Source organism: Dendrobium catenatum, unplaced genomic scaffold, assembly GCF_001605985.2.
Source record: "Dendrobium catenatum unplaced genomic scaffold, ASM160598v2 original_scaffold_224352, whole genome shotgun sequence".
Classification (NCBI taxonomy): domain Eukaryota; kingdom Viridiplantae; phylum Streptophyta; class Magnoliopsida; order Asparagales; family Orchidaceae; genus Dendrobium; species Dendrobium catenatum.
The window spans coordinates 443,461-467,359 of record NW_021542761.1 but is presented as its reverse complement, the minus strand read 5'-3'; the positions used below and the strand labels follow the sequence as shown (position 1 = coordinate 467,359).

General features: G+C 34.1%; 1 protein-coding gene across 5 annotated transcripts in view; it reads left to right on the top strand.

Moving 5' to 3' along the window:
- Positions 1 to 22,210, top strand: part of LOC110100560 (COP9 signalosome complex subunit 7) — a 46,974-nt gene extending 24,764 nt beyond the window's left edge. Inside the window, exons 4-9 of one of the 5 annotated variants that reach the window (XM_028692549.1) lie at positions 3,209 to 3,298; positions 16,066 to 16,110; positions 18,984 to 19,054; positions 20,600 to 20,732; positions 20,972 to 21,069; positions 21,879 to 22,210. In XM_028692549.1, the coding sequence (XP_028548382.1) occupies positions 3,209 to 3,298; positions 16,066 to 16,110; positions 18,984 to 19,054; positions 20,600 to 20,732; positions 20,972 to 21,069; positions 21,879 to 21,900 (459 nt within the window). In that variant the 3' untranslated portion in view covers positions 21,901 to 22,210. Of the gene's footprint in view, positions 1 to 3,208; positions 3,299 to 16,065; positions 16,111 to 16,208; positions 16,280 to 18,983; positions 19,055 to 20,599; positions 20,733 to 20,954; positions 21,070 to 21,878 lie in introns of all 5 variants that reach the window. The other 4 variants (XM_020828125.2, XM_020828124.2, XM_020828127.2 and 1 more) reach the window with 4 other exon arrangements.
- The last annotated feature ends 1,689 nt before the right edge of the window (positions 22,211 to 23,899 follow it).

The window sequence follows — 23,899 nt, the reverse complement described above, 5'->3', positions numbered from 1 at the left end:
TTTTTGAAAGAATTATAAAGAGAAATGCAAGATACAATTAGATCTTCAATTGGAGAGGAAGATCCGACTCTCTCAAATTCCTAACCGTGGGCTAGAGCCGAAATAATCTAAGAATAAACTAAATTCAGCGAACTCCAAAACATAATTCTAAAATCACTCTATTGTTAGCCTTAAATAAGAGCCCATAATTCCCTCCTAAATCAGTCATCTTTCCAAAAATAATTTCCTCTCATATTTGAATTCAAATCAAATCTCATGCCCTAAATAATTCAATCATAATTATAATTAAAACATTCCTAAACAATTTCCCCTTGATTCCTCCTCCCTTTCCCTAAATAATATCCTCTTGGATTTTTTAATTCAAATTAAATCTCTTACCTAAAATAATTTCCTTACAATTGTAATTATAACTTTCCTAAGTAATTCCCCTTTGATCAAGAACCTTCATAAATAGCTTTCTTTTAAATAAAAAACTTTCTAATTCATTCCCAATCAAATCGGCCGGTCTATCAATACTCCCCTCCCAAAGTGCCACCTTATTTTCAAGTTGGAACGAAGGAAAATGCTGCGGAAGCATTGGACTAAAAAATGGACTATCACTGGGTCAAATGATCCCTGCCTCCAGCATCTCTTTAATCAACCTCTCAATCTCTTCTTTTTGGAGTTGGGGAGAATGGTACAGACGAGCACTGATATGTGAGACTCCTTCCTTCAAAATGATAACATGCTCGTGTTCTCACAGAGGAGGAAACCCCTAAACTGACTGGAACACCTTTCGATATTGCTGTAGGAGTGGCTGAATCATGTCTGTTGCTTCTATCTTCTCCCCATCTTCTTCTCATTTCAAATTTTACTGCTTCACCAAAAATCTCACTCCTTCACCCTTTCCCCTCTTGGATGTGGCTCCAAAGGTGGCATCTCTTCTTTCCCCCTCCCACAAAAACAAAACAAATTCACATTCTGATCTTCGGTTGTCCTAAGAGGTGGATCTTGATGAAAGGAGCTCTCTTTGTCGAGCTCTTCATGTACAATATTTTTCCCTTTAGATTCGACCAGGGGAATCCCAATAGAGTCTTGATTAGGGTTGGCAATTGGAACCATATGTGGGGTTTTGGATCAAAGCCCTACATGGGGTCCTTGTTGGGTACCCATGCTCTGCGTGGGCGGGCCTCGCCCACCCTTGGTGACTTTTAGGATGACGTACCCACCCAGACCCACGCACTTTCCATGCCTTTTGAATGTATTCTGTCACGGATTGATGGCCTTGAGGCTTGTTTCCCTTTGCTTTGACTGCAAACTTTCAAGCCACATTTCAGAATTTATCATGGTCGCAGCTCAGTTTAGGGTTGCACATTGCGTAGTGAGAATTGCGGTAACATACGACATATGGTGATTAGCAATGTAAATCATTTTATTATCCCCCGATGTTGAGTACCCACCCATGAGGCCATGGGTAGACCCATACCCGTACGTGGGTGGGTGTGGGTATATGTATCAAATGTAAGGCTCTATTTTGGATCACATCTCCATGAGCTTTATCATCATCTCCCCTAGAATTTTCTTTCCTTTTGTTTCAGCCCGAGGAATCGCCGACGAAGCCTTCGACTACATCTCGATCATCTTCTTCATCATATCCTCCAATTTCTCAGAGCAGTTCTCAATAGATGAGAGACAACCTTCCTTCCACGCCTAAATTTTTTCCTCCATGCTGGCCCTGAATTGTACCATCTCGCTTACCAACGCATCCATCTTCTTTGTTGCTATTCATGGATCTAGGTTTCAAACCGTGAAAACAACAAAAAATCAACAAATTTAGTCTTCAAACGGCGACAATCAGCAATACGGGAAGAAAACATGCAGCATAAATCAATGATGAGGACTTAAATTTTTGCCCATGACACCGCTCTAATACCAACTTAATAGGAAGTTGATGCACTTATCACAAAAATCAGTGGATAAAACATAAAATTTGGAAGAAGAATGTCCCAAAATAATTTTTATTTAAAGAAGTATAAAGAGAAATGCAATATACAGTTGGATCTTCAATTGAAGAGGAAGATTCGGCTCTCCCAAATCTCTAGCCACCGACTAGTGCCCAAATAGCCTAAGAATAAATTAAATTCAGCAAACTCCAAAACATAATCCTAAAATCACCCTATTGTTAGCCTTAAATAAGCTCCCATAATTCCCTCATAAATTAGCTATCTTTCCCATAATAATTACCCCTCATATTTGAATTCAAATCAAATCTCTTGTCCTAAATAATTCCCTCCTAATTATAATAAAAAAATTTCTAAACAATTCCCCCTTGATTCCTCCTCCCTTTCCCTAAATAATTCCGTCTTAGATTTTTTAATTCAAATTAGATCTCTTTCCCTAAATAATTCCATCGCAATTGTAATTAAAACTTTTCTAAATAATTCTCCTTTGATTAAGAACCTTTCTAAACAGCATTAAGAACCTTTCTAAACAAGTTTTGAAAAACTTAAGGTTCAAATGATTGGCTTCAATGGAATTTGTGGAGAGCATTAATTTGAAGCCCTAAAAAGCTACCTCTGAGGCAAGTTTTAAAGCAATGTGATGAAGCTCTGCTGGCTTAGTTCTTGAACTGATGGACCATTATTTGATAGAAGAACTCAGATGCATGGCATTGAGTCATTGAGGTCATTCTCCATTCAAAACTCAATATTGATTCTTTATGAGAGTAAGCGTTTTGTACCTCCTGATGGATAAGAAAAAAGAAGCCTTGCTTGTGCAGCTTGAACTTGGTTTCTATAGATCTGAGCAACTGCGGTCATTTCAGTGGATAATATAACTATACTGCCTGTGAGAATTTCCTAAAAGTTGCGCAGCTTACTCTATCCTGCTTCCATCCTATCATTTTATGAAATCTTGCACTTGCATCATTTAATTGTATGGAAAAGTATTATTGTTTTTTAAGAGATTATAACCATTTACTTGTATAATAGCACTTCTGAAGGATGGACATTGTTTAGCCTAAATTGTAATTTCATCTGTTGAAGTTTATATAAATATTATCTTTTTGATTTATTTTCTTTGTTTTAGTTATCATCATTTACCCTTGGCATCTTAAATACTACATTTTATGCATTTTTTTTTTTTGGTATCTTTTTCTTCATTTTAAGACCCTGATGAATGTCTTTGTATGTCTTTGACAAGTCTAATAAAAATAATCTTTTGCTTTCAGGTGCTACCTTATGATCAACTAATGCAAGAACTTGATGTTTCAAATGTGAGGGAGCTGGAAGACTTTCTTATTAACGAGTGCATGTATTCGGTATTACTTTTTATTTATTTTTATATATTTTCTCATGTTTTATAATGTAGTTCATCATTTTGTTTTCTTAAATTTTCATTTGTTATTAATGTGAAGGATGCCCCAGAATTTTCCATAAAAGATCTATCATATCTTCATATCTATGTTAGAAAATGTACTAACTGCATTTTGATATTGTTCATGAAGATTGAAAGCATTTTTTTTTTAAATTTTGATTGCTTTTTAGACTCTTGGGAGTCCTTGGACTTTTATTGTGAACATTTTGTTTGATTTTACATATCTATCATGGATATATGTTTAGAAATATGGTTCTTAATATAATAATAATAATAATAATAAATCTTATTAGCCCTTTCACTTGCTGTTGGCATGCATGCTCCTATCATGCCTTTTGCATTTATATTAATTCATGAAAAATGGTCAAAATGATCAACAACAACAACAACAACATCAAGCTTTTATCCCAGTATGTGAGGTCGGCTACATGAATCTTTTTTCTCAAAATCGGAGCGGTATCCAACTGGGGTCGAATTGAATGATGTAATAAATATTAAAAATATTTAAATAATAATTATATTGAAATTGATCTTAATTTTTTTTTATTTTTTTTAAGATAATTATAATACAAAAATAATAATAAATTTAAGAACTTTAAAAATTATTATAATCATTTTTTTATCTAAATATTATGTACTAAATTTTTAAAAAAATTCTCATGAAAGCAATTCACCATTCACACATTCTAGAATTTTCTATGAGTTGTTTAATCCCACATCAATTGGGAGGTTTGTATTGTGTTATTTATATGGGGTAGTGGAACTATGTGAGTATGATTTACTAGTGTTTTTTTTTGCATATTATTAAATGAAATATGTTAAATTTAAATTAATTTAAAATTTTAAAAAATATTTTATATTAAATTAAATTATTTAAATATATTATAAATGGAACCTGATCGGGACCGATACAATGGTTGGCCAGTTGAACTGGCCGGTTCTGTCTGATTTTCAAAACCATGGTTTTAGTCCAAGACTATCTATAGTATCCAATTTTTTCCTCCAACTCCTCAAATATAATCCAAAATAATTCATTAACTACTGAAATATGATCTAAAATAATTCAATAGAGTTACTTTTTTGAATGATATTGGAGGAGCAAAGGACTAAATTGGATTATGAAAGAAGACTAAATGGCCAAATACAAATATTTAGGGATCATTTTGGTATTTCTCTCTTAAAACACATTCAATTTTCATTGTATTTAATTTGATTTTTGTTCAAGTTCTATTTTAGCTTTTTGTTTCTTTTGGTTATATTTTGAGGCAAGTATTTTAAATAAATTTAATATAGCATTAACAGATAAGAAGATTTCACATCTAATGTTTCCAATTGTTTTGTTTCAGTTGTTTCTGTTGAAGGCTTTACATATTTTTCAGCAGCGATAACGCAATTTGTGTTATGGACAATTTCACTAGCCTTCTTACCATATTGCAAATGCTTCTGACCTTTGAAGTCTAGTACAGCCATAGAATTTTACGGCATGGGAAGGGTGCACGTTGAGCTGCGGAATGACATTGAACAACACTTTGTTAAAATATTTGAACTTGATTTCAATGGTCTCACACCCGTGTTAAGGCGTCAAGTTGCAATATTCACAAACTACTATGTTGCTCCTCCCAGTATTCTGCTTTGTTCATGTCATGCATTATCAGCTGTTCCCTTGCGGGTACTTTCTGGCATATTGAGAGCATGCTGATATGTTATTATAACAATCGAAGCTAGGTTTCCATCACCATGATTCGGTCATTTTATGATGATTTAGGCTATCCCAACTTGAACACCGACCCAAACATCCCACCCCCATCTCTTTCTAGCATCCCCACTTTGGCAATCCCTTGTATTCTACTGTTCCAGTCATCAACAAATTCGAGACACCGAGTATCAATTCAATCTATTTAACACTTTTGTTCATCCACCTGTTGGGTAAAAGAGATCCTAGTGCTATGTTAGTGGTCTTCTTTAAGAGGATACCTTTTTGTATTCTCCCCAGCTTTATGTTATTAGTAGGCAATACTTATCCTTTATTCCCTTTAAGTAGTTAAGAGATTATCATAAAATTTATCTAGAAGTCTGTAAAATATATTAATTCAGAATTATTATTATAGGCTTAAACACAATCATTGTGTGGCTGATTCGCACAGGCTAGGGGCTGGATTGGGCGAAACCTGGCAGGGAGAAAGAAGGGGGTTCGATCCCCCTTGTCTAGGAAAGATATGATTCATTATGTAAGGAGGTGGAATCAAGGGAAAATTATTTAGGGAAAAAGTTCCAATTTTGAATTCAAATATGAGAGGGAATTAACTAAGGAAAGGGGGCTGATTTGGGAAGGAATTAATTAAAGAAATGAGGCTGATTTGGGAGGGAATTAGGAGAGCCTATTTAGGACTATATTGTTATTTTGGTATAGGGTAATTTATTTTCTGTTGTAGTTTTTTTAGTGAGTTCCCTATTGGCATCTAGGTTTGTGGAAGAGCCGATCTACCTCTCGAAAAGTAGATCAATTATATCTTGCATTGTTTTTTAAGGAGAAATTAAAAAAAAAAAAAAAACAGCCATTATATTTGTTCACCTACATTTTTCTTCTTTTTTGTTTGCTGTTTTTACTTCCAAGGCACATTAGTGGCTATGTTGTGCACCAACCCTAGATAGAATGCTCTTTACACCTGATCTTTCTCCAATATACTAAGGATGAAGGTTTTTATTGCCAATCTTATCATATACGGTGAAAAGTGTGCAAGTGTCGTTGCACTGGCATCTGATGTAGTGCTAAATAAGCAATGGTTCCTACATCATGGACGAATATGGGCAAAGAAATTAGTTCATAAAATCAGAATTAAGATAGGAACTTGGGATATAGGCTCTCTTACAGGCAATTTAATGGAATTAATTAATATTTTGATTTATAGAAAGATAAATATTATATATATTCAAAAAATTAAATGGGTTGAGGAAAAGGTATTGATAGTTTAGTTTTTAAATTATGATATTCAGATAAGAGTCATACTAAAAATGGTGTATGTGTGATTGTAAATAAGAGTTTGAAAGATAATATTACAGAAATTAATATAATTAAAGTTTTATAGATTATTATTGATGCTAAGATTAGTGTTCAAAATTAAAATTTTGGAATGAATTAAAATAATTAATACAAAGGATATCTCTTAAAAAAAGAGTTCTTATTTGAAGAGATTTAAATGAATATGTTGGTAGTGTGGTAGAATATTTTAAAAACATTCATGGTGGCTATGAGTTTGGAGCAACTAATAAAGGAGGTAGGATCATATTAGATTTTGCATAATACTAAGTTAAGTGTTCTAGAGATGAGGATGCTTAGGTGGATGAGTGGCTTTACCCTTAGAGATAGGATACAAAGTGAGCATATATTTGAAAAGGTTGGAGTAGCTCCAGTGGAAGATAAGATTAGAGAGAGTCACCTTAGATGGTTTTGTCACATTAAACGGAGGCATTCCGATGACTCGGTTAGGAAAATTGAGATATTAGATTTGGCTTATGTTAAGAAAGGTAGAGGTAGACCTAGAAAGACTTGGTTAGTAAATATTAGAAATGATGTTTTTCTATTAGATTTAAATGAGAATTTGACTTTCAACAGGACACTGACGAAAAAGGATTCATTTAGCCGACCCCACATAGTTGGACAAAGGTTTGATGTTGTTGTTGTTATTATGATTTTGTAATTGCTAATATCTTGTTTAAAAAAATAGGTGATCATCTCATCACTTATAAGAATAGACATAATAAAATTTAAATTGATTATTTTCTTATAAGAATAGTGTTCAAAATTAAAATTTTGGAATGAATTAAAATAATTAATACAAAGGATATCTCTTAAAAAAAGAATTCTTATTTGAAGAGATTTAAATGAATATGTTGGTAGTGTGGTAGAATATTTTAAAAACATTCATGGTGGCTATGAGTTTGGAGCAACTAATAAAGGAGGTAGGATCATATTAGATTTTGCATAATACTAAGTTAAATGTTGTAGAGATGAGGATGCTTAAGTGGATGAATGGCTTTACCCTTAGAGATAGGATACAAAATGAGCATATATGTTAAAGGTTGGAGTAGCTCCAGTGGAAGATAAGATTAGAGAGAGTCGCCTTAGATGGTTTGGTCACATTAAACGGAGGCCTTCTGATGACTCGGTTAGGAAAGTTGAGATATTAGATTTGACTTATGTTAAGAAAGGTAGAGGTAGACCTAGAAAGACTTGGTTAGTAAATATTAGAAATGATCTTTTTCTATTAGATTTAAATGAGAATTTGACTTTTAACATGACACAATGGCGAAAAAGGATTCATGTAGCCGACCCCACATAGTGGGACAAAGGCTTGATGTTGTTGTTGTTGTTATGATTTTGTAATTGCTAATATCTTGTTTAAAAAAATAGGTGAGCATCTCATCACTTATAAGAATAGACATAATAAAATTTAAATTGATTATTTGCTTATAAGAAAATAGATTGTTTAGATTGTAAAAATTATAAAGTCATTTCGAGTGAAATTTATGTGAGCATCTCATCACTCGTTAATTTTGGATTTTAAGATGAAGCTGTGGAATATAAAAAATAAAGTAAAATATTGCCTTAAGATTAGATGGGTTCATTTAAAGAATGGTAATGAAAATATTTTTTAGAGTAAAATTCAAGATCTCAAGATTTTGGTGGTTCATGAAGATGACAATGTTGTGTGGGAAAATTTGTGAAGTCCTTAGATTGCAAAAATTGTAAAATCATTTCAAAGGAAAATTTATGTACCAAATATTGCTTATTAGTTTTGGAATTTTAGATGAAATGGTGGAATATGAAAAATAAAGTAAAATATTGTCTTAAGATTAGATGGGGCATTTAAAAATGGTAATGAAAATATTTTTAAGAGTAAAATTCATGATCTCAAGATTGAGGTTTGTTCATGAAGATGCTAATGTTATATGAGAAAAAATAGTTAGTGATATTAATAATGTTGCAAAGTAGATGCTTAGATAATCCAAAGGAAAAACTTTTAACAGTAAAAATAGTTGGCGGTGAAATTATAGTATACTAGAAAAAATAAAAAAAGAAGCTTTATTATAAATATTGGTTTAGATGTAAAAGCTCAAAAAATTGGGAAAGATATAGAGAGGCTTGTACGGAGTTTAAGTAAATAATCTGCGATGCAAAGAAATTAGTCTTTAGTGATTTACATAATAGATTAGATACTAAAGAGGACGAAAGATGTATATATGAATTAGTCAAGGAAAGAGATAAGAGTAAAGACTTAGTTTAAGTGAAATGCATTAAGGATGAATATCAAAAACTACTTTTATTAGAAGAAGATATTCAACATAAGTGGATGAAATATTTTGATAAGTTTTTCAATAAAGATTGAGAGAATACGATTGAATTTAATGACCTTAGCCAAATGAAAATAGAGTTTATTTTTATTTTTATCGTCATATCGATAAAGTTGAAGTTGGAGAGGCTCTTAAGAAAATGAAGTGTGGAAAAGTAATGAGACCTGACAATATTCCAATAGATGTGTCGAAATGCTTAGAAGATCAAATAACTTTTTGGCTTATTAAACATTTTAAAATTATTTTGAAGACGAAAAAGATAACAGATGAGTGGAGAAAGAGTGTGTTAGTTTTTGTTTTAAGAATAATGGTAACACACAAGAGTGTTTGAATTATTGAGAAATTAAGTTAATGTGTCATACATTAAAACTATGGGTGAGAGTGATTGAGCACAGTTTACGGTGTGATACTAATGTTTCTCAAAATCAATTTGGATTCATGCTGTATATGTCTACTACATTTATTGAGAGGTTTGATGGAGAAATATGGAGAAAGGAGTATCTACATATGATATTTATTGATTTAGAGAAAGTATATGATAAAACTCCAAAAGAAGTGCTATGGAGATTTCTAGAAAAAAAGATCTTATAATGCTTAATATTCAAGTTATCTAGGATATGTATACAAAAGCTGTTAATTGTGTTCAAATACAAGGTGGTTTGACCAAGTATTTCCTTTTTTAGTTGGATTACATCAAGGATCAAATTTAACCCCATATTTTTTTGCTTTAGTCATGAATGTTCTTACTAGACATTTGCAAGAGTATGTAGCTTGCTATATGCTTTTTGTTGATGATATTCTTCTTGTTGATAATAATATAGAAGGTGTTGAAAGAAAACTTGAATTATAGAAGTCAAACTTAGAGTCTAAAAGTTTTCATTTAGATATCTCGGGTCTATTGTTCAAAACAATTGTGTAATAGATGGGCATACTGTTATTTAAATTCAAGTTGAATGGTTGAAGTGCCCGAATGTATTGAGCCTATTGTGTGGTATAAAAGGCCCCTCAAACTTATGGGAACATTTTATAAGATGGTGGTTGAGAATTACAATGTTTTAGGCTTAGTATATTAGTTGTTAAAGAGAATCATAAAATTAAGTTAACTGTTGCAGTTGGGGATGCTTAGGTGGATGATTGGTTTTACATTTAGAGACAAAATGTGAAACAAGTATATAATTGAAAAGGTTGGAGTAGCTCTAATGGTAGATAAGATTAGAGAGAGTCGTCTTACATGATTTGGTCGCATAAAACGTCAGCTTTCTGATGACCTGATTTAGTTTCATAAAGTAGCTATTATGTTATTTCTATAATAGATTTTAAAATAGAAATGAAGAGATGACTTAACCTAAATTCTTTATGTGATATATTTTAAAATTGCAATTTATTATTTTAAACATGCATGTTCCGCGTGTATCATTTATTTATTTATTTTAATAAAACATGCAGGTGGTGTGTTCAACATGCGAGTGCATGTTGATGCCCTATATGTATTTGACACTGCGTTCTTCTATATTATGTAGGATCAATGCGTCATAGATGACAAGCAAAGATTAACTTGCAATAATTTGGTGAAATATAGAATTATCATAATCTGTATTCTTTCATTATAAGTATAACCATCTACATTATACCGAAGACATGAGAGAATGTGTTGTGATGCTTTTAAGCCATGCCACCAAATATGATTTTCAGAAGCCATGTGCTCTTGATAGCAATGTTTAAAATTGCGTATTCGGGTATTGAGGCGTTTTTCATTCGTGAGGCGATGCGTAAGCCTCAAGGCGTTTTGAAGCGTAAGCCTCAAAATCAAAAGATTACGTAAACATAAAATGATCAAATTTTTTATATACTAATGAGTGAATAATATAAAACATAAAAAAGCATAAGATATGAAGTGAAATCAAAATATCTCAATAATAAGACAACATGAAATAGACTCCAATAAGTCATTTAAAATGTTGGTGATTTGTTTTTACTCATATGAACCTATTTCTTGGGATTCCACTCGTTTAGGTTGGGTTCTTATCGTTATCACTTATCAATTTTTGTTTATAGGCATAAATCCTACCCATCTTGATGTTATAATACACGTGGTTCCCAAATGATGTAGTTAAAGGATGAACCAAGTTTATGCTTTTCCCTACAAAATCTAGGTTTTTTATCCCATTCATTTTTAATTGCTTCATAATATTATGTGTTAGCTAAAATTTCTTGTTCTTCCTATTATATAATGTAATTTTTGCTTTGGCTTTGCATTTTGGCAATGACATTGTTAAGACGGAATATTCAACCAATTGAATTTGAAGCCATTCCGCCTCTCCTCCTTTCTTCTTTGAAAGTCTATATGAAACCCTATTTTCAGCATACTCAATAGATAATCACAAGTTTTAGAACCTGATTTTCTTTTCTTAGTATTTAGTAAACAAACCTTAATTAAACATCCTCACATTTACATATTTCAATTTGGGCAAATGATTTTCCTGAAGTTCATTTTGCATCCTGCTAATTCTTTAAAATTATTTAAATTTTGATATGCTGGTAAAAATAGCTCCACTCTCCTCTATAGTCTATTCCATAAATTATGAATTGCTTCTGGAATTATTAGGATGTCATTCATTGTATTTTTCAAAGCTCTATCTTCTCTTCTGTTCCTCCATTTGATTCTGGTGAATAAGGTGGCGTGAATTTATTTAATGTAACATTGGATTCACAAAATGTATTGAGAGGCTCTGAATTATATTCCTCCTCTGTCGGATCTAATCCGCTTAATTATACTATCCTATTTATTCTTAACGTCACTTTTATATTTCACGAATTAATTATGTTTCATTTTTTTTTTCTGAGCAAGATTATGCAACAGTATCAATAAAAATCTCGATCAAAATTACTTAGTATTTCTTATTACCTTTAGACTATTTGTAATGTCACCTAAATATAGTGTATCATATATAGTACTTCTAATTCTCTACTAATCACGAATTTGCATTGTTTTATTTTAGTTTTTCCTTCAGCACATGTTTGACATTTTTCTAAGTTAGAAATAAGAACATCCTTCCAGATTTCTTATTCTTTCATTTATCTTAATGCAGGAAAATTAACATTTTTATAATCTTCCATGCCATAAATCCATACAAGCAAGCATAAGAAGGTTTTTCATTCATTGCATCTGCGATGTTTAACTCTAACCTTAAATCTATTAAACTCTAAACCCTAAATTGCACAAGCAAAGAGCTCCTTTCCCCCAAATAAGTACACCATATTTGTTAATGTAATCTTATCAGTCTCAAACATAATTTTGACCCCTTTTTTTCTGGCAGTGGACTGAAGTAAAATTATCTAATTAAGGAACATGTACCACATTCATATGTATAAGGGTTTTCTTTAAAGTTATCTTGATGTTAGTCTTTCCTTTTCCAGCAACATTTGTGGGCCTTGAATCTCCTATAAAGACTTATATGTTTCTTTTCGGACAAAGAGGCTCTTTCTCACAAAAGTCAGCAAGCACAAAAATCAGCAAGCCACAAGGGAAAGTTGAGAAGATGAACACCAACAAACACATTTTTATTGAAAGATTATGCAAAGAAAAACCATATATGATAGGATCCTCAATTGGAGAGGAGGATCCGACTCTCCTAAATCCCTAACCGGCAACTAGAGCCCAAACACCTTAAGCGAAAACTTCCCTCCGAGCAAGAAACCAAAAACGGAGATGAAAAATAAACCCTAGGAGTAATTCCCTCTTAAACAAACATTAATCCTCTCTAATTCCAAAAGAACCCCTTCTATTTGAAATTTCCCTCCTAAAACCCTCACTAATTTCCCCTAATTATTCTTGTGGACCCCAATATCAAGATGTGGCATTGATGGGGGCAGAACTTCCCCTGTTCCGCCTCCTGTAAATCTGGACTGGTCGTGGTTGGATTGATCCAGGGACTAGTTGATGTAGGACTACGATGCATGCAATGAATTTATTAAGAGCTTGCACAACTTATTGGTTTGAGAAATAACAAATAGACCTATTAGCAAATAAAACGAAGAATCAAAACGTAAGAGCGGTCACTGTCGTTTAGGCTAATTTGCACATCAAGAGATTTGAATCATCAAAATAACGTAGGAAAATAACATCATGCATAAGTAGTAGCTTTCAACGAAAATCCCTAGTCTAACAATAAGATTGGAAAACAAATGAGTGCACTCAAATCTCTACGTTTACTAAGCTTAGTAGAATCGAGCAAACGCGACCTTCATGACTACAATCAAATCATAAGGAAAGGATTAGACTTTAAGAAATATGAGAAGAGGCAGATTAGAAAACCTTCGTCAAGGATCGGTTGCAATCCTCCACTCGACGATCTCAAGTTGCTCTTCAATAGCCTCAACTAGGTGTCCAAGATGCGCTTCACGTATTCTTCTACGGTGTGATCGATGCGGGGATTGATATCGAAGAAGGTCAAGTGCAAGATGCAAACAAATCCGTGTTCTTCGTTAGAGAGATCGTAATCAAGATCCGGATCGGCCATGCATGTCTTTGGAGATTGAGCTGTTGACGATGATCGTTGATGCTTCCCTTGAAGGCTTCTTTTGAGGTGGAGGAGATAAGCTAGAGAAATCAATAGGTGAAAGGGAAAAGAGGTGGCCGGCCAAGGGTGAGAGCAAGGTTGAGGCTTCTGGTTCAGATTTTGGGAAAGAGATCGAGGGAGTTTTAATTCAAGACTTCCTAAGTCAATGGAAGCATGAGGATTTCGGTTAGGGGAGTGGTGGAGTTGGGGAGGATTTATTTAATTTCATAAGGAGAGTCTCCCTTTTGGAAAGAAATTAAGTCAATGGAAGCATGAGGATTTCGGCCAAGGAGGGATATGGGATTTGAAATTATTTCCAAAGTAAAGAATTGAGTTTAGGAAAGATTTCCTAACCCAATCCCAAAGAGGGAGCCGATGGCATTAATGAGGAGGAGGGATTTAATCAAGTGTTTAATGCTTGCCTAATTTAGGTTTAGGAATTAGGAAAGTATTTAATTAAAACCAATTTGAATTTGAAATTCAAATAGATTTAATTTAGGAACTTTCCTAAAATAGATTTGGTAATTTAGGAAATATTTTAAATTTCAAATTGTTTGAATTTGAATTCCAAAACCTGTCCAAATTATGCCAATTCAAATTATGCAAGGGAAAGCAATGGGAAGGGGATCTAGGGCTGGCGGGTTGAAGGGGTTTCGGGTATGGGGCCGGCGGCTAGGTGGGAATTATGTGGAGTTTGGTGGAGAGAAGGAGAAGGGCTTTGGGAAGGGAGAAACTGTGGGTATGATGTTGGCCGGCGGTGGTGGAAGGAGAAAGGAAGAGATGCGAAATAGAACCACGAACCCGACTCATCTAGGTTGGTGATTGATGCGCAATTCTCCCTCTCCTAGGGATCTCTCTCCGATTTTTCAAGCTCTCACAAGAACTTATGCAAGGGGAATAAATATTTTAATCAATCATTCATTAACTTGAAAAGAAGAACAATGGGGCTATAAATAGCCTCTTACAAAGACTCAAAACATAAAAGGACAACCATGCCCCTAGGGCGTACATACGACCTCCCTTAATAAAAGGGTACAACAGAAAACTAAAAGAAACAAATACAATATAACATCATAATAAGAAAATGCATAAAACAAATAAAAAATACAATGACTCAATCGTGGCCGTAGATCGACGGTCACGTCTCTGATAAACCTTCCACGATCTGATGTCCCCATCACTAGTCTATCAGTTTCCTTATGTAAGTGTAGTGTAAGAGGTATAGTAATTTATGTTGGGGCACAAATTGGCCTTGTTACTCTAGAATCTAGATTCAGCCAGCTTTGATTTTTCTTTCATTCAGTCCATTTTAGTGATCACACATTTATTTTATCTCAAGTTTCTACAAAGTTCTTTGGAGTAACTGATTTATCCTACCTTTTATTTTACCTGCATTGTCATACATGATGACTGGATTTTTCTCAAAAATAAAACAATTTTTTTTTAATAAATATTTTTGGCCTTAATATGCTTGGTTCCTTGTTTTTGCATGGTCGGCTTTCCTGAAATTTTTCTCTTAAATTGTTATCATTCCCTTGAAAAAAATAGCCGTTTAAGTGACGGTCTCTGCTTTGTTTCACCTCTTTGCTATTGTTTCTAATATCTTACTGCCCATAAAAGCATCCCTTATATCTTCTTCCCGTTATAAATTTGGTAATTTTTCTACTTGTGCAGTAGCAACAGAAAGTTCTAGGAGATTGATACCCTCTTTTAAATGTCTGCCTATGGGAAGATGAAATTCCCGAACTCGAGGGAAAATTTTTTTAGCAGAACCATTTGAAAGTTTAGGAAAATTTCCTTCGGCATATTTCTTTGGTTTAGCATTTTCGGGAACCCTTTTTTTTAGAAGGTGTTTCATTTATCAGTTGCATCTTCGAAATTATAATACACATTAAAAGCTCATTGGAAAGTGCATCTAAAATATAGTTTTATAAATCTTATAAGCAGTTCACTCTTTTTACATCTCACATTTTTTTGTAACCTTACTGGTTTGGAGTGGTAAGCGCAATCAATCGTAGTAATTTTGATAGTGAACTTAATCTTAGTCTATTAAAATTTCCAGAGAATGATTCGATTTAAGTTATGTGGGGCATGAGCTTAGCAATTATAAGCATAAAATAATTCATAATTTTCATTTACGATTGTAGTAAATTGTCACTCATATGTTACTGGTATGTGAAGAGTTAAAGTGGAAAAAATTTAGTGTCGCTTTAGGCATGTGAAACACCACTTGAAGATGGATTTCTGCTCCTTTCTGTACAACTTGCAACGCAAAAGGTTTGTGGCTCATCTTCGAGGATTCAACAGGTTTTTCACACATATATGCATTAATTGTGCGTTGGAAGAGGAATAGTTTTTGTCTTGTAATTCTCCAAAGGATGAATATGTGAACGGAATGATTTTTTGATTGATTCTCTACCTTTAATTTGGCCGGTTACAAAGCTTAGAAATTGTCAATTTGAAATGGATGCACTATTTAAAATCATTAAAATGCAGAAATTATTTAATCCGTGAAGACATTGAAACCTGGTAGACCATCTCGTGCATGCATGTAAGCTCCATTGTTTAGCCTATTCTACACATGTTTATAAAGATTAGAACTCTTTATCTCAAAGTCAATGTGAAAAAAACTTTTCAATAGTTTTTGAAACTATAGGATTTTATCTTTTAATTACCCATACAAATAGAACAGCACAACATGCCATCAATTTGTACTGATATTTACCTTGTAATTTGTAGTCATTGATGCTAACTAAATGTTAATTAAATTGGCCTTACTCATGTTTTAATGTTCCTTCAGGGAATTGTTAGAGGAAAACTGGATCAAATGCGCAGGTGCTTTGAGGTTTGAATCTTCTGTCATATTTCTTGTGTCGCCATGTTTTTAACCGCAACCACTTAAGATTCAGTTTTTTTTTCCTTATATTCTTTTTATTGGAACAGGTTCAATTTGCTGCTGGCAGGGATTTGAGGCCAGAACAAGTAACCAGCATGATACAAACACTAGCTAACTGGTATTTGTATTATTAAGTTTCCCTTTCTAAAGATCTCCTAGTTTATCACCCAAGATATAATTTTATTGATTGGTGTTAATAATAATAGATCTATTTCGGGGATTGTGACTTTGGGCAATCAAGTCATTAATAAGAGTACACGTTTTATATATCTTGGGTCTATCTATTATTCAGAGTGATGGTGAAATATATTGAGTTTTTATTAGTAGAATTTAAGTTGCATAATTGAAGTAGAGGAATGCATCGGGCCTGTTGTGGATAGAAAAGTCCCTCTCAAACTTAAGGGAAAATTCTATAAGATGGTAATGAGACATGCAATGATTTCTGGTGCAGAATGTTGGACATTAAAAGAGAAGCATAATATTAAGTTAAGTGTTGTAGAGATGAGGATGCTCAGGTGGATGAGTGGCTTTACTCTTAGAGACAGGATACAAAATGAGCATATACTTGAAAAGGTTGGTGATGTGAAACCATGCAAGGAAAATAAGAACTGCTTGGGGATTTTAATATTTGATTATTAAAGCTTTGCTAGTTATAGACTTTGTGTTTTCCCAAGTTAGGTTCTCAGAATTATCAATTAGAAATTATGTAAGGCATGTGGTTACAACTAGATTAACGAGATGCTCTCAATTTAACAACATAAAATAGAGGAAGTAATGTTATGGCAAAGAAACAATAATCCACGGTTTAACAAATAGAACTGTTCACCTTGGGTCCCTCACTCACACTCTTGATGGTGAGGTTTTAACGGAGGAAGATCAAGAACAAGTCGAGCGATGCCACTAGGAGATAAATGGTGCCCTCAGCATAGTTCGTTGGAGAAGTTGCCGGCGGCGGGGAATCCACGGGATGACTAGTGAGTATCCAACGCCCGGTAGGAATGTGCTCCTCGATGGAAGGTACTAGCATGAAAAGGATGCGATCTAAATAATCTTCCACGGAAGCGTCCACTTCTAGGTTCACGTCGAAGAAAAGAGATTCAAGAATGTTGGTTCGTCCTTGATCATCATATAAGAAGCCATGGTCAACTTCCGGATCGGCCATACATAATGGTGACGTCGGTTGGAGAAGAATAATCTTGAGATTTGTGAGGAGGGGAGAGAATGGTGGAAGATTACTTGCCGAGGGTGAGGGGCGGCTAGGGTTAGGGTTTCCTTTGGGTTGAGCAGTGGTGGGGGGAAAAAGGTGAGAAGAAAAATCTGAATTATGAATTTCAGATTTTCTTTAGAGAGGGGGCGCCAAAATTAAATTCAAATCAACCCAATTAAGGGGTTAATGGGGCCGGCGGCTATTAGGGAATTTAGGAGGGGATTAATTGTTGCTTAGGTGGCAAAGTGGAGAGATAGAGGGGGGCTGGCCCTATGGGGGTTTAAAATTGTGTCTAGGTTCATTGTAAGTGGGGCCCAAGTGATTGAATATTTAATCAAATCAAATTTTGAATTAAATTCAGATTTGATTAGATTTGAATTTTTTCCTAATTTGGTTTTATCATTTAGGAAGGTATTTGAAATTCAATTTTCAAATTGAATTCAATTAGGAAACTTCCTAAATGTTTTTTTAAGGGGTTAATTTAGGAAAGTAATGAAAGCCTACTTGAATTTGAAAATCAAATTCTAAGGCTTGGCCTTGGATTGGCCGACGGGTGGGGATTCAATGGGGTCGACGGCTTGGGTGTTGGCTCCGGTAGAAGGGAGGTGGGGGACTTGGGCCGGACGAGTGATGGAGGATGGGATCCGGCGGCTAAGGGAAGAGGGAGGTGTGTGGTTCTGGCCGGTGTTAAGGAGGTGGGTTTGGGGCTGGCGGCGGCTAGGAGAAAAGGGAAAAGGGGAAGAAAAATAAAAAGAACCAAGAGCTCCCACGAAGGGGGCTGTTGGATATTTCTTTTGAGCCTCTCCTAAGCTACTCCTCTCCTCTCAAGCTCACAAAATTATGGACTCAGAGATCTGAAATTTTCTATTGATTAAACATTAACCTCATACAAAGATAAGGAACTCTATATATAGGTCTCAACAAAAGAAAATGAAGTGACTCATATGCCCCATGGGCTACAATAAAGACTCAACACCCATAGGAGTAAACTAGTAAACTGAAAATATCAAATAGAAAGATACATGAAAATAAATAAAAAATATTGACTCCGAATCGTAGCCGTCGATCTACGATTCCTCCGATGGTACACGTGTTGAAATATCTGACTGATGTGCTCATCAATTGGAGTCGCTTTAGTGGATGATAAGCTTAGAGAGAGTCGCCTGGGATGGTTTCGTCACATAAAATGGTGGCCTTCTGATGACTCAGCTAGGAAAGTAGATGTATTAGATTTGACTTGTGTTAAGAAAGATAGAGGTAAACCTAAAAAGACTTGTAGACGACCCCTCATAGTGGGATAAAGGCTTTTGTTGTTGTTTGAAGTGCTTTACAAAATGTGAGTCACTATCATAATCACCATGAGCATTCTTCCAACTATTTAGATGGTCAATTTGACGGCTCAATATCCGTTCATTCCTGTTGAATGTCATTTGAGAGATTAAATCCTTACTCATGTTTTAATGTTCCTTCAGGGAATTGTTAGAGGAAAACTGGATCAAATGCGCAGGTGCTTTGAGGTTTGAATCTTCTGTCATATTTCTTGTGTCGCCATGTTTTTTACTACATCCACTTAAGATTCAGTTTTTTTTTCCTTATATTCTTTTTAATGGAACAGGTTCAATTTGCTGCTGGCAGGGATTTGAGGCCAGAACAAGTAACCAGCATGATACAAACACTAGCTAACTGGTATTTGTATTATTAAGTTTCCCGTTCTAAAGATCCACCCATGATATAATTTTATTGATTGGTGTTAATAATAATAGATCTATTTCGGGGATTATGATTTTGGGCAATCAAGTCATTAATAAGAGTACACGTTTTATATATCTTGGGTCTATCTATTGTTCAGAGTGATGGTGAAATAGATTGAGATTTTATTAGTAGAATTTAAGTTGCATGATTGAAGTAGAGGAATGCATCGGGCTTGTTGTGGATAGAAAAGTCCCTCTCAAACTTAAGGGAAAATTTTATAAGATGGTAATTACACCTGCAATGCTTTCTGGTGCAGAATGTTGGCCATTAAAAGAGAAGCATAATATTAAGTTAAGTGTTATAGAGATGAGGATGCTCAGGTGGATGAGTGGATTTACTCTCAGAGACAGGATACGAAATAAGCATATACATGAAAAGGTTGGTGATGTAAAACCATGCAAGGAAAATAAGAACTACTTGAGGATTTTAATATTTGATTATTAAAGCTTTGCTAGTTATAGACTTTGTGTTTTCCCAAGTTAGGTTCTCAAAATTATCAATTAGAAATTATGTAAGGCATGCGATTACAACTAGATTAACAGGATGATCTCAATTTAACATTATAAAATAGAGAAAGTAATGTTATGGAAAAGAAACAATAATCCACGGTTTAACAAATAGAACTATTCACCTTGGGTCCCTCACTCACACTCTTGATGGTGGGGTTTTAACGGAGGAAGATCAAGAACAAGCCGAGCAATGCCACTAGGAGACAAAGGTGAATAGTTTGAAGTGCTTTACAAAATGTGAGTCACTATCATAATCACCATGAGCATTATTCCAACTATTTAGAGGTCAATTTGACGGCTCAATATCCGTTCATTCCCGTTGAATGCCATTTGAGAGATTAAATCTATTATGTGAAATTTTTCTTACAACTTCTATCGATGTAATCTTTGATCTGCTTTTTATATTTTTCTCATCCTCCCACATCAAGTGTATGTACAAGTATCTTCTATGCTCTATTGTATATGCATAAATCACCTAATTCTGTTTTTGAATACCTCAACTACATTGTATGCTACTCCCCATCGCCATCTATATTATGTTTCTCTATCCATCATTTTAATTTTGTCATGCATTTATTTTAACATTCTTATTTGTCACACACTCGGCCTAGTTTTTTGGGATTTATTTATTGTCCAATACTAAAATTATTACCTGTGATTATGTTACAAAACAGTTCTAATGTTTTTATTTAATTTTTATCATATTTAAACCCACTCTAGCACTATTTAAAATTCAAATATGGATTCATTTCTCTAATTTTGGCTCAAGATTTACTTTTGTCTGTTCACATAAATATCAGCCCTTAAATTTTCTCATCTGAGGCTGAAAATAGCGATTTCTTTGCCCTTATTTAGCTCCATCTAATATATTTTGCTAGTCAGATACTCCATACAACTTCAATGTATGCCCTGATTTAGCCCTAAATTTTCTCAATTCCCTTCAATTCTTTCTTTTCTCCATGACTTGCAGGCTGAGCCTTTCTGACAACTTACTCCATTCTATTCAAGATAAAATCAAATGGGCTGATAGCATGAATGAGGTAGACAAAAGACACCGGAAAGAAGTTGAAGACAAGGTGGAAGATGTGAAAAAGACGCTAAAGGTGAGCTAAATGACATACATTTCAATATATTATTTCCTTAACATTGATTCATTGAAGTATTTCTTAGCTGAATATATTAATAAATCATTTCTTAAGATGTAATATTCTCCATCACTCTATATGTTATGAATATAGTATTTTAAGACTTGTAGCAGCTCTAAAATATTAAAGCTGCCTATTAAAAGCACTGTTGGTCGATGTATCTTACTTACATGATGGCAGAAGTTACACACTTTAAGCAGGCCGACTTGGACTTACGAGGACACGATGAGACCCTCTTCTCTGATACTGGAGGACTAATGATGGAATACGAGGAGGACCGGGTTCGATCTAAAAGGTATTTATTTGTTCATATTTGTTCTACTAAATGTGATAAAAGTAGCAATTTTACCGTTGATATTTCAATTTGTTGAGCTAAGTTTGCAATAACTCATCTTATGGCTCTTGGTTGTTTTAGTTAGGTAGGGAGTATAAATGAGTTGAGCTTGGGCGAGCTTTTGTATGATTTGGCTCGGTTCGCTAAGCCAATGAGTTTATTATTATTATTTTTAGCTCGTTAATTTATCGAGCTGAACACTAGCTGTTCACATACTTAAAATCAATTTGAAAATTACATATGAATTATAAAATTTGTCATAACATAAATATATAACATGAACACATACATATACATAAATACATATATATGAAAGTATCCATGCACATATTTATAAACATAATCAAATTATATTATGCATCGAACACGATTGAATAAGATCTTGCTTGTGTTTAACTTGTTAAATAAATAAGCTAATAAAAAAAGTGTTATGATTAAACACGAATCAATACAATTGCAAGTTTCGACCTGAACCAAATGGCAATTCAACAAATTCTAAAATTTCAAACTATATTTGGATTGTATTGTAGTTTGATGATTTGATTAGATTTTAGCTCAATTACTGGAAAAATTATTCTGTGCGGACTCCGGACGGGGTTCAAAGACCAAGCAAAACACGTCACGTTATTTTTTGTTCGGTTCGGTACCGTTGTATACTGGGTGACGTGACGCGGTCTGATTAGTCTCTGGACCATCCGGCGTCCGCAAAGAATAATTTCTCATCACGATTGAAAGAGCATTTATCTTATTGTGTTGATATTCAATTGCAGGAGGCGACAGCCAATGCCATAGAGACGCACTTGTTTTTGATGAAATGGGAGGTTTTCCCTATAGTTGCTCGGAGGTTTTTTTTTCTTTGGTTTTTGGGTGGGAAGCGGCATTTCTGAATTGATTACTCTCTTCAGTCCGCAACTGTTATAAATCATTTTGAGCTGGTCATATTTATAAATTTGCATTTGGTTTTAATCTTATTCAAAACATTGGGAATCCCATTTAATTGATTATGAGATTGTGCTTACTAACCTTTCATTTTTCTTTTAATTTAAGAATTAAAATTGATGTATTTACAGGTTCACATGAGCAATCCTTTGAGTTACTTTTACTGCACTGAGATTCTTATTTCAATGTAATCTTGGTAATCTTTTTTAGGCTTTGTTTGGAACAGTTTTTTTCTTGCTTTTTGAATTAGAAAATTTTGTATTTAAAAGTTATTTCAGAAAACAGGAGAAAATTATCTCAAGGTTTTGTTTGGGACAATTTTTTTGCTACTTTTTAAAATAGTTTTGTAGTCTAAAAATTTTTAATTAAAAAAATTTATAATACAAAATTATTTTCATAAAAAGATTTAATATCAGGTGATGTTCCAAAAATTTGAGTATGCCATATATATAATAATAATTTTAAAGTTTTAATTGAATATTAGCACTTTTAAATGAGTAATAGTTTTTATTATATTTGCAAGAATTTGATTTATGTGTATCCTTAAGAAGCATCATAATGGGCACCAATGATTTTAATTAGATGATGATGATGATGTTACTAATGAAAGAAGGGGAAATGAAAGAAGGGGAAATTGATTTAAGCATATTGCTTAATTACTTTTCATTTAATCCATGTAAGTGATATAGTTATATTATCTTGAGGAGATTTTCTTGTATCACTTGGCTTTAATGTAAAGATGGAATAAAAATTAAAGTTAGGAATAATTAAGGTTTAGGTTTCATTTCGGGTAGCTTTCTTACTATTTTTAAAGTAGTTTTTCAGTACAAAAAATCTTAATTCAAGAAATTTTTGCACGAAAATGTTATTTTAGAAGGCAGTAAGAAAAGATGTCGGCTATCACAAATGAAGCCTTAATTTGAGACAGTTTTCTCACTACTTTTAAAATAATTTTCTAGTACAATTTGTTTTAAAGTAGTGAAAAAATAGTGATTAAAAGCTATACCAAATAGGAGTGTCAATTCAGGTCAACAAGTCGGGTTCGGGTCCAACCCGACTTGACCCGGGCGTAAACGGGTTGATCTGAACCCGACCCGATTTTACAAATGGGTCATGATTTTCAACGTGAACCGGACCTACATGGGTTACGGGTTGACCTGACCCGACCCACAAACCCGGAATAGGGTTTAGGTTGTGTCGTGACCCAACCGCTTGGATTGCAATTCTGTCGTGTCAAACGTGAGTCGGTGAGTGGCGAGTGTGAGAGCCAACGAGTGCGAGGTTGACGGGGTGTGTGTAGCCCTAGCTGTCGCGGTAGAGTCGAGTGTGAGTGCCATCCAGCTTGTCCAACTGCCAGAGCTAGTCGTCGAGCGCAAGTGACATCCTAGCTGTCGAGGTCGAGGCGTGGGGCATGCGTAGCAGCGTGGAAGTGCTGGACGTGCGCTACAGGCTGTAACAACAGCGTGGGTGTTAGGGTTGGTTCGATTGGAGAATGAAAGGTCTGAGGTGAGCGGGTCAATTCCGGTCAAACCCGGGTTGCCAGGTTGATCCAAACACGACCCAAACTATAAACGGACCCAAAAATATGACCCGAATCTGACCTGTTTTTGTGGGGTCCGAAGCCAAATTTTTCGGATTGGATTTTTTGCAAAAAAAAAAAAAAACACGAGAAAGAAAACCTAAGCAAGATAATTGGCTTGTTTTGTCCACTTGAATGTGATGATAAGTGAAATGATGCTCTACATTATCCATCTATTCATTCATTAGTAATTTCTCTTTGTCCCTCAAAGTCAAAATAGTGTTGACTTTGGATATTCTTGAGATTTGAACGATTGAATCTCATCAAATCAAG